At 34.6% G+C, this 11,179-nt stretch overlaps 2 protein-coding genes across 2 annotated transcripts; both read left to right on the top strand.

Annotated features, from left to right (window-relative positions):
* Positions 1 to 2,722: 2,722 nt before the first annotated feature.
* LOC149791429 (uncharacterized) lies at positions 2,723 to 4,091 on the top strand. The gene is made up of 2 exons (XM_089971353.1): positions 2,723 to 2,807; positions 3,520 to 4,091. The coding sequence occupies exons 1-2, from the start codon at positions 2,795 to 2,797 to the stop codon at positions 4,089 to 4,091; spliced, it is 585 nt and encodes a 194-aa protein (XP_089827479.1). The 5' UTR covers positions 2,723 to 2,794.
* A 1,167-nt stretch (positions 4,092 to 5,258) lies between these two features.
* On the top strand, positions 5,259 to 11,065 carry LOC149791428 (uncharacterized). Its single transcript, XM_089971352.1, has 9 exons — positions 5,259 to 5,679; positions 5,984 to 6,774; positions 7,072 to 7,858; positions 8,132 to 8,341; positions 8,489 to 8,728; positions 8,994 to 9,211; positions 9,526 to 9,779; positions 9,950 to 10,197; positions 10,469 to 11,065. Exons 1-8 carry the CDS (start codon positions 5,622 to 5,624, stop codon positions 10,029 to 10,031), a joined length of 2,640 nt encoding a protein of 879 aa, XP_089827478.1. The 5' UTR covers positions 5,259 to 5,621; the 3' UTR covers positions 10,032 to 10,197; positions 10,469 to 11,065.
* The last annotated feature ends 114 nt before the right edge of the window (positions 11,066 to 11,179 follow it).

Genomic DNA, 11,179 nt, shown 5'->3' with positions numbered 1-11,179 from the left:
GATGTTTTGAACAAATGTTTTTTTTTTATTCCAACTTAATTATATCTTCCGTCTTTGCTGTCAGTAAGTCCACAATTATTTAAATATAATTAACATGTGAACAAATCTCTCCTTTACTCAGATTTAATATATCTCTGTTTCCTCCGAAAAAAACTGTTTTCTCCCCCTTCCAATATTAACACCCATTTACAGTATAAATTCATTTTCACATTTCCCAGTAGCCTCTACCTTTTGTATCAGACATCTATCAAGCCAATGCCGGTATCTGTATACATTGCCTTTTGATGGCATCTGGTAATCTTTTGGAGAGTACTTAATAAATAATCCACACCATGAACGGAACATTTACTATGGTACCTTTTTCTGTTAGTACAAACTTTTTCTGACTTAGCCTATTAAGACCACTCAGTTTATGAGATTCGCGTATGTCGACACTAATTGTTCAATCCACCATCCACCTTGTACTTACGCATATTTCCTTTTTAATGTATTTTAGAAGGGTTTTGTTTTTGTCTTGGATTAAATATTTTTATCCTGAACATTTTTACCGCTTCCATAATCTGATCATTAAGTTTAATTAAGCTTTCACAGAACCAATTTTGTCTACTGATGATCTTCAAATATAGCACATCCAATGATTTCCAGAACGAATCTTTTAAGTATTTTACTGATAATTTTTAAAATAAAAACTCCAAGACTAGTGATCAGGTGCTTGGTCCTTTTAGTACCCCAACACATAGAGACTCGCACTAAGTCCGAAGTATCGCGAAGTAAAAAATAAACTGTTTACCCCTGTGACAATTGATGACGATAATGAAAGTTATACCTTACCCGTAACTGCGGGCATCCCCCCCCCCCCCGGTTATCTCTGCACGTGTTCGCATTTCTTTCAACGTTGTTCTTACCAACGGTATGTTTTCTTTAAATACATTTTATGCATATTTAATTGATATTGTCTGCTTAACTTTTGCTCATGGTTGTAAGTTGTAAAAATAATGTTTATACAGCTAACTTTTGTCCATGCTTGTAAGTTTTAAACAGTATGTTTACATAGCCAGACATCAAGGTCGGTCTTGTTTACAGTTAGACCTGGATATACCGTCGGAAATCGTCACATTCTATTATGTTGTAATTCGAATGAATATGTGCATAAATATTGAATTGATAAACAAATGATTAATTCCTGTTTTAGATCAATCTTTCATATATAATTAACTATTTAAGATATTAACTGTAATTACTAAAATGGTCATTTACTTTTTTATTAATACATCATTTTGTACGTTTGTAAACTCAAAGGTATTGTGCTACATCCGGACATTAAAGACTATTGGAATTTATTCAGCACGTTCTATAATTTTTGGATTTGTGGTACGATTTTTAGAATTTTTTGGGATTTAATTCACAATACTGCAAGTGTCTCTTGAATTTTATTTTGTATTTTCAAAAATAAATGACTTGTTGGTTTTAATTAGATTCTTTGTTTTGCTTCTTTCTGTGAGATATTTCAAGATCTAGAGTTGTAACAACCTACTCGTGTCAAATATAGTTCAAGGCATGCAAACCCTTTCTGAGATTGTTTTACACAACGTAAAGAGAAAATTAAATACTATTTGTTTTGTTTTTTAAATAGTAAATTTTCTCATTAGTAAGCTAAAGGTAAGTAACTTTCTGAGAGCACACAATAACGCTAAGAGATTTATCTCCCTTGGTCAATTGCTTTACGTATTTCACCATTATCCGTTTTGTCACCAACTATTTCCTTTTATTTGTACGAGAGACTTTTTTTGAAAATACGAGTGTTGTTGTTTACTACTTGAATTTGTCAGAGCAAAAGCTTATCCTGCGTTAGTGTCTTCTAAATCTGAGTTTGTTATTTTAGTGTTAACATACAACCCGTCAGGATCGTGCAGCAATTTATATTTATATTTTGGCCTTTTGTTATATCATTGCCATCCATATACCTAGGTCATTGGGTTGTCATACATATACTACTATTAAGTTTGCTTTGACACACTGGCCAATTCAATTTTTTCTCTTTGTTTTTGATGATGAACATTTCGCAGTGAAACATGTCCGAAACACAGGGGCTTGTATTGTTGCTTACACTTTACCTATATACATGTACTATATTGAGTACATGCAATAATAACATGCATATTACAGGTGTATAAGTAAACTCTAAATTTCATAACAGGTGCGGATAAGTTTGATTATTATAGTACGAGCCCCTGTTGTCCGGAAAGGGGACGGGGATGCAAGTACGGATAAGTTTGGTTATTTTAAGTCAATATTAACTTAAAGGTGTTTAATTTAATTGGAAATATATTTCAAGAATCAATTATAAGATAGGAGCATTTATTTCACAGATTGTCTGCTGGATTTAAATTGTTTTAACTGGTCCATGCAGTAAAGTAACGTTAGCAAAGGAACAATTACGCAAAATTAATTGCAGCAAATAAAATCTACCTGCTGAAAAAGAATGCGTTCTAAACTGGCAAGTTTTGATAACGAAAATAACAAAAATATGGAACGTTTCACGAATTTGCGTGTCATCCGTGAGCTACGTTGAAGCCGAAATTCGTGGAAAGGTTTCCAAGATTTAACCAATCGTAATCTTGAATTTTTCCAAGATATTTCCAAGATTTGACCAATAGGATAGTTAGATTTTTCCAAGATTGGACCTTGCCTCGTTTTGATTTTTCTTCTCGTCGCTAAGGAATTAATATCCGCCATTTTGTCCTGCTGATTCGAAATTTCTAAAACATTTTTCTTGGGATTTTCACAATTTCCCATGTTTTGCACAGGTGAGTGGATTTATTTAGTAGAGATATTGGATTTCTTTGTGGTTCAGAGAGAGATTTATTCACTAAATTTAGCATTTACATAGATAGTAGGAATCTAGGTCAAATCAACTGTAGCGATTAACATGTATACAGTACAGTACCGTAGTGTAGGTCTACACTAGAGATCTCGTCTAGGTCTTTTTCTCCTGTTGCACTATTGATTTGATATATTTCTTTGCAAAGTAATAACAAATGAGTTTTTAATGTAGACAGTCAGGTATAACTTTTAATGTTTGAATGGTGTTAATGTTAAAGGTACGATGCAGTACCGTGTTCTATGTTGTTATGATAAGGCATCGAGTGAATACATATGGACGTTTAGGTCTGATAGTGTTAGCAACATTTTGAACACCAGTGGTTAATTTATATGGTTTTTTTTCTTTCTGTATTATTATATTTATATTTTATTTTGTTTCATGCTCAAATTCGTTTTCGTTAGGAAAGAAAAAGAAGAAAGAAGATCGTTTATATTCACATTAAAACACCCCACCCCCTGGTTTATAACCAGAGTATGTGAACCATGAATATAGATGTATTATGTTTGTAGGTTGTCTTTTTTAAAACACAGATTTTATATAGTTGATTATTTTACATAAATAATTTGAGAGCATAACACTTGCAGTTAGTGATGTTGACTTCTAACATCCATATATTAATATATTTTGTTTTTCAGACATGGATGCAAGGATCAAGTTTAGAAGAATGCATGATGGGCAGTTGTATTTTGGTTACACAGAAGTAGCCAAGCAGGTGGCTCAGGCAAACAAATCTGCAAAGTCTGGTAACTGTCTACCACCAGCTATTGTGAGGCAAAATGCTCTTGATTATGTTCACAAAAATGGAGGAGATATAACAAATGATTTGCTTGTCCTTGGTCAGCATGTTCTGCAGTTTGGGGCATACCGGGGACAAACATTTAAGTGGATGTTAGAAAATGGTCTTGGACATGCAGCGTGGTTGGTAGATGGCCTTCGTGGAGAAAGGCCTGTTGAAACGCCCTTGAGTCAGAACAAGTTCCAATTCAAGCGTTATGTAGAATCGTTTCCAGAAGGAATAGAGGCAGTTGAGAGAAAGAAAAAGGAACGCCTTTCAAAGACATCAGGATTACTGCCTCAAGAGCTTGTCAAACCAGGTCAAACCACATCAGCATCACTATCATCACTTTTGGTTGGGCGACCATTATCGGAACATGCAATAAAATGCAAGCTGCAGAAACTTGCATCACAGAAGTTAGTCTCCAGTTAAAACTGGTAATTTTTAACAGTACCATTATATATACATGTATATAATTAGTTATATTGTAAGTCATATAAAATAATTGATAACAATGTGATTATTTTTTACAATTTACATTGGGGGGGCAGTTACAGTCTATAGTAAATGTTCTTCTAATTGTATATAAAAATGCAAATAAATGCAAGCTGCAGAAACTTGCATCACAGAAGTTAAAGTCTCCAGTTAAAACTGGTAATTTTTAACAGTACCATTATATATACATGTATATAATTAGTTATATTGTAAGTCATAAAATAATTGATAACAATGTGATTATTTTTTACAATTTACATGGGGGGGGGGGGGCAGTTACAGTCTATAGTAAATGTTATTCTAATTGTATATAAAGATACTCAATATATCCAGTAAATTTACAGTTGACTCCAGCAGTATTGATGAAGCCGATGACTATGAAGTTGTTGCTGCCATGTATAGATTTGAAGCTCAAGCTAGTCAGTCAGGTATGCAAGGTAATGTGTTCAGATGATGGAAGAGTTGTAAAATGAACATGACAGAACATCATAATTTGTAATATTTCTTGTACTGTTCATAATAATCAATTTGATTTTACTTTCTAAGGTCTTAAAATGATAGTTAATTACAAATTTTGTTTGTCTGGCATACTTACAAAGCCCACATCACAATAAAATTACTTAAGTTATGGTGTCTAGTTTTTGTATAGTTTATTAAAGAAAACATAGCATTCTATACCATTTACAAAGTACATTATATTTTCATTTTATGATTTTGTTTATATTTAGACTCAAGCATTTTATAAAGGTAAGGGATCTTAAATAATATTTGGTGTTGGAATTTGTCACATTTTATTTCATTTCTTCTCCTGTAACCTGCTTAATAATGTCTTACTAATATATATATATATATATATATATATATATATATATATATATATATATACACACACCCTTCTATTACTGTTTTAAGAATTGAAATTCACTAGCTTATAGGTTCTTTAAACTACATGTTGTTTCAGGCTTGTAGTAAAAATGCTGAAATATAGCTATTAGTGCAATACGGTTGTGGCGGTGGGGTGTTAAGATTGTTTTAATTATTTTTTATGCTTAATTGCATTTTGTTTATTACTTGTTTAAAAATAAATATTTTTGTTTTAGTACACACTGTCTAGCATAATGAAATTTTAAAACCTTGAAAATAAAATGTTTTGATTGTAAATCAATAATACAAGAGTCATTATGTAACTGGGTAGTGAAGAATGTTGCTATTGATAGAATGACTTAATTTTTATCTTAGTTTTTGCTAAGTGACTCTTAGGTGTTATCGAAAATATCTGAATGAAAATTATTTCTCATTGTCTGACTGATTAATATTCCACTGTACATGTTAAATGTTTTTATATTGAAAATATTGAGGATAATTATCTTTATAGTTTTATTTTTAATCTCACTGGCAGTTGCACAGCTTTCTGCTGAGGTACAATTACATTCATCAAAAAGTTAAGAAACTACAGTCCCCAATGAGATGGAAAAGACTTCATGTAAGTCTTCTGCTGTGTCAAGTACAGATGTATCAAATAAAGGTACATATTTTCATGCAAGCATTTATTATTGTAGTTATTAATGTACAGGCATTGTTCAAACCAAACCACATATTTTTCTTATTGGTTTGTTGTTTAGTTGGTTTCTTGGTAAGACTACAATTTGTACATTTCATGTGTATGATCTGACTTGGTAGTTAAATGGTGGAATACTTTCAACATACTTGGAGAGAGAGACATGTGATTATTGTTTTTGGTGCATTGTTATGTGAATGTCATGATTCTAGCTCACCTGGTAATTTACCTTTTTTTAAAATAATTTTTTTACATTTCTGTATATTCAAAGATACCTTATTGCCACCGGGCTGGAAACAGTCACTTTCCTCAGCTGACCATCAGTGGATATCAAAGGCACTTTTCAAAGTGTCCAAGAAAGGAAAGCCAGAATTGGACTGGGATAGAGTTGACAGGCTTTGGTGGTACCCACCACAGCCCAGCCTGGTATGCAGTCAGTCACCTAATTCTGGTCGTTATTTTGCACAGCGATTACTACTGTGGATGCCAAAAAAACTGTGGCGCCTTAGAATCCAGTGTCCGTTCTGTGAAAAACGGGACCTGACTTCCGCAGGAATATATCCACGTGTTCGCCAGGTCCTTGATATTGATGGGTATTACAACCTTGCCTCAGAGTATTTAGAATGTTCTGGCTGTAAGAAGAAGGTGATAAGTTGGAGTGGTGCCATTACTAAGCAACTGGATGTTGGTCACCGTTTGCAATTTCCAGTCCTGCTGACCTACAGATATGCTTGTGACATCCAGGTAATTAGATTGTTACGGCAGCGTGGTCTTGGAAACAGTGCCAGTCAGCTGCAGCGGAAACTTAAAGAACAGCATAGTGAAGCATGGTTGCAGAAAGTTGCACATTACCTTACTGACTGTCAGGCATTTGTTACCGATAATGCAATGGTATTGGTAAACAAACCAAACTTTGAGGATCCACCAACACTAATACCAGTTCCAACGTATAAGTGGCTACAGACATTCTACTGCAATGATGTGCTGCTTAGGCTGGATGAGGTCAAGGCTGCCATTACCTCTACATTTGGCACAATATTAAAAATGGATTCAACAAAAAAGGTAATATTTGAAGCGGTACCTGACAAGAACCGTATAGTTCATTCAGTGATATTTAACAAAGACAAACTGTAATGATATTTATGAAGGAATGAACTTTCTCATTATTATAATAAAGAAAAAATGCCTGATCACCTCTTGTAACACATTTATATATTTGTTACCTTGCAATTTCAGGGTAGATATATGAATCAGTAAGTGTATAAAGCAATAATTTAAAATACCCTCATATTATCGATCTGAGATATTTTTTGAAGGATGCATATTAAATAATATATGTATTTTGCTTCTGATCTCTAGGTTGTGAAAAAACTTGCTGGACACAGTGCAGGAACTGCATCTTGGGCCACAAATATAGGGAATGAATATGGTCAGGTGCTGATGAGTGTTTTGACAACTAGTGAGGGGTATGGACTTGAGCCAATGATCAATGGGATTGTAGAGCGATACAGGTCAGCTGGTGTTTCACCACCAGGATTGCTGTATGTTGATCGAGATTGCTGTGGAGGTAGGAGAACCATGTTTTCAGCTTGGCCTGAGCTGAAGATTCGTTTGGATGTTTGGCACTTCATGAGCAGATTTTCTTCAGGCTGTACCACTGATGCCCACGAACTTTATGGTATCTTCATGGGTCGTCTTTCAGCCTGCATCTTCGAATGGAGTGTTGATGATCTAAGTTGCCTGAAGTCAGCAAAACGTGCAGAGATGAGATCAAGAAACATTATGGATCCCACTGATGATGACGTTATGAAGACCATAACAAAGAAAGAGTTATCTCTGCATTGCAGGCGCCGAACGAGAGGAGTTGAGGTCACAACCAAGCTCATTAAAGACCTTTTGGAGGCATTTGAAGGTGACAAGGGAACCGACACACTGGGTGTTCCACTGCTGGACAAAGAAAGAATCATGGAGATTTGGGATATCCAGAAAAAACATATAGCTTGTATACAAGACGCAGAAGGTGTTCAGCTGTACACCCAGATTGACCATCTGACAAAGGGAGGGATACAGCTACCTGTTTACAGATGTGCAAGAGGCTCCACATTATTAGAGTCATTCCATCTACATTTAAACCGTTTTATTCCAGGTGAATATTTACTCTGTTATGTGTTGTGAAAAAACCGGTAGTGATTAACGACATAATTGTCACTAGTGTTTCACTTTCATAAATTATGCTGTAATAAATTAAGTTCTTGACATTATGAGATATTAAAATCTTTTCTGTAAGTCAAGCACTGATTACCAAAAATTCCCACATCCACATAGACCTCCTTTCCATAACTTTGAATGAATGATATGACATTTTCAAATCTTATTGCTAGAAATGCCTGGATTTTTAAAAAATTGTTTCTCATTTCAGGAACAAGTGCAAGTGATATGCACTTCCAAGCTTATTTGTTAGAGGGGTTGGTGCGGTGGAATGAAGACAGAGCATCTGCAGCTGTCAGTGAAATCACTCGAGAACCGCAGTCATACAACGGTCTGATTCGTCTTGCTGTAAATAAGCTTGGAAGTACTGTTTTTGGGAAACAGTTTAATCCTTCATACAAAGAACCACAAAAATATACAGGTACACCTTGCAGTTTTTACTTTATACTATTCTTCCTTTCCATTATTTGAAGAATGACTTCTGTACATGATGCCTATTGTATGCTTCTCACAAATATTAATACAAGATGGTCAAACATGTTAATTACCATGTAATATTTTATTATAGGTGAACTGATTGGAGTTGAATATTTGTTCAGCCAAACTGGTCAGGTCTTACAGGATTTTACTGTTGACCCTGATGGACCTGAAGCAGAGCGGCTGGAACTAACTGAAGTGGTTGAAGATGATGATGAAGGATTTGAAGAAACTGATATAGATGACCCAACTGTTTCCTTGGACCAGCCAGTTTCGCATATCATAATTGGCAACAAATGTACATTGAATGTGCCAGATGATGCAAATAATTAAGAGGAACCAACACAAAAATGTATGTATTGTAATACTTCCACTGCAAATTTACATCAAGCACTGTCAGGAACATATAATGATATGTTTTCTTTTCTGCTTGTTGTCTCAATAAATTCTGTGTTTGGTTATGATCATGTAATTCGTTAACTTAAGACAATTAAAACAGGTTTTGTAAACCATCTTTTTTCTGATTTGTATGAAATATTCTTTTGAATTGTCAAATAGACAAGGTTTATGTGCATTTTCTTCTCTCTTTATTGTAGTGTTGAAAGTAGTCAGCATGACAAGTTTCAGAACACAGTTACCACCAGTAAAGATGATTTCACCTGAAGCACCAACATCTGGGAATTTAGCTTCTCTAAATGATGCAGCAGTGATGGGGACAACATACCCAGAGACAAGTTCCTCTAGTAATGTCATACCAGAGTTGGAAACAAACGCAAGAGCGTTTCTTCCAGACAAGTCATTAAACAGTGATGATGTATGTAGTGTTTTAATACATTACTGTAACTTAAAGAAAGCTGTTTAGGAGAATTTCTCTCTATTACTTAGCATGAAGATATCTGACAAATGTAAACGTATTTCTCTTACTGGTTAGAATAAAGGCGAATAAGTGTATGTAAAATAAAAGGCGATACAACAGGGTAAATGTTGATTTATTTTAAACATCATATGCAGAATTTATGAAGACTGGAAAATAGTATATTGCTTAGTCAAAACTAATAAACCTTATCATATTTTTCGTCAGGCAAAATAGCAATATATAAGTACATATTTTCTGATATTTCCTTTCAGGCGTCAGTTGGACCAAATAACATTCCTGGGTATGGACAAGTGGAGGCCTTGGCAGAGACCCTGTTCAATTTGCGAACAACTAATGGAGCCTTAACAAATGAAGAGGCAAATAAAATTATAGCCCTTTGGAACAGTCTTGCTCCATATGACAAGCAGCCAACACGCTTTCCCCCTCGCTGTCGAATCAGACTGATACAAGGCAGATTTAAAAACTCAAAATCAACTGTTGCCCCAGGTGTTGAAAGCACTAAAAGGTTAGAATAAATTGGTGGGAGGTGCAGAACATATTTAGTTATTTTTATAAATCACTTTACTTCATCATCATAAAGTTTGTTACTTGCAGAGTAATCTTTAATAATTTATAGACCTTCATTCAGTTCTACAAAATCTTGAAAGTATATTAGTTGCTTAAATTTCTTTTCAGGTGCTTTCTGGGTGAAAATTCCGGTCCAGCTCAGTGGCCCAACTGCAACAGATATGTTGAGTGTCTCGTCTCCAAACTGTAATTGTTTTCCCTCAACAAGACGTGTCCAAGGCCATTCAACACTGAGGTGGACACTCATCTGCAGGGCTCACAAGGACATATCGACAAAAGATCCTAAATAATGCCCTGGTCATGAGGGAAACAGCTATACAGCTTATAGAAATAAACCAAACGACACTAACACAGTGGTAAGTAGTAGTAAATATCTTCATTCTCATTTTTGTTGTTGTAGTGTATGTGTCAGCTTTCATGCGATATTGAACGCTAATAATTTCATTGTTTAATAGTTTTTCCTCATACCAGTGGGCATTGTAAATGTAAAGAATTTGGATTCTTCATGGTTAGAAAGTTTCTTCTGTCAATAAATAAGACATAAAATAATAGGGTTTTTATTCTTCTGTAGCAAATAGTATATTTGATTAATTTGCATTGTACATTTATTATATTTACTCATTCAAGGTACAACAAGAAGTCAAAGAAAGAGGAGAAAGCCATTTTGGAGCAAGGTTTATCTCTACCAAATCCGCCACTTTGTACATCAGAGTCTCTGCCATCACCAATTCAAAAGCCAGTATCACTGCCAGCTCCATCCGTTAAAGAACCATTTGTGTTTGTTTTACCAGTGAATACTGCTGGTCAGTCAATACCTAGAGCAAAACCAGTACATGTTGCTTATCAGCCTACAACATCATATGCAAAAAGTGTGGAAAAGGAAGAAACAAAGAAGATCATAAGCAGTACTTTGGAAGCTGGTTCTGTTCACAGACATCTGCAGAGACGTACGAAAAATGGAGAACCAGATTGGAAGAAAAATCCTATAGGAAGAAGAAGAAGATCGAGTGAACAAATGTCCAGTAGGAAAAGTTTGAAACTGGAAATAACATTCTCAGGAATAGTCACCTTTCTTAACAACAAGCAACATCAGAAAAATTGTAATGCTGAAAATCCTATAAGAAGAAGAAGATGGAGTGAAGAAATGGAAACGTTTGAAAATTGAAATAACTTTCCCAGGAGTAGTCACCTTTCTCAACAACAAGCGACACCAAAAAATCCTAATGCTGCCTAACTTTTTAAGTTAGAAGGTCCCAAGCCCTTACAAAAGCAGAGGGAGATTTTTTAGCATCGTTAGTAAGTATCCCTATTTTTCAAAATGGTGGAATGTAAAAGTCT

The sequence above is a fragment of the Sinohyriopsis cumingii genome, chromosome 9, assembly GCF_028554795.1.
Source record: "Sinohyriopsis cumingii isolate HCF-2022 chromosome 9, ASM2855479v2, whole genome shotgun sequence".
Taxonomy (NCBI): domain Eukaryota; kingdom Metazoa; phylum Mollusca; class Bivalvia; order Unionida; family Unionidae; genus Sinohyriopsis; species Sinohyriopsis cumingii.
This window is presented reverse-complemented; position numbering and strand designations above follow the sequence as displayed.

Bases quoted from the DNA above. Each gene is read 5' to 3' on its own strand.
- LOC149791428 (XM_089971352.1), top strand. From the start codon at position 5,622: ATGGAAAAGACTTCATGTAAGTCTTCTGCTGTGTCAAGTACAGATGTA. The intron at 6,775-7,071 runs GTAATATTTGAA...TCTGATCTCTAG, and splicing joins AAATGGATTCAACAAAAAAG to GTTGTGAAAAAACTTGCTGG. The intron at 8,729-8,993 runs AAGAGGAACCAA...TCTTTATTGTAG, and splicing joins GCCAGATGATGCAAATAATT to TGTTGAAAGTAGTCAGCATG.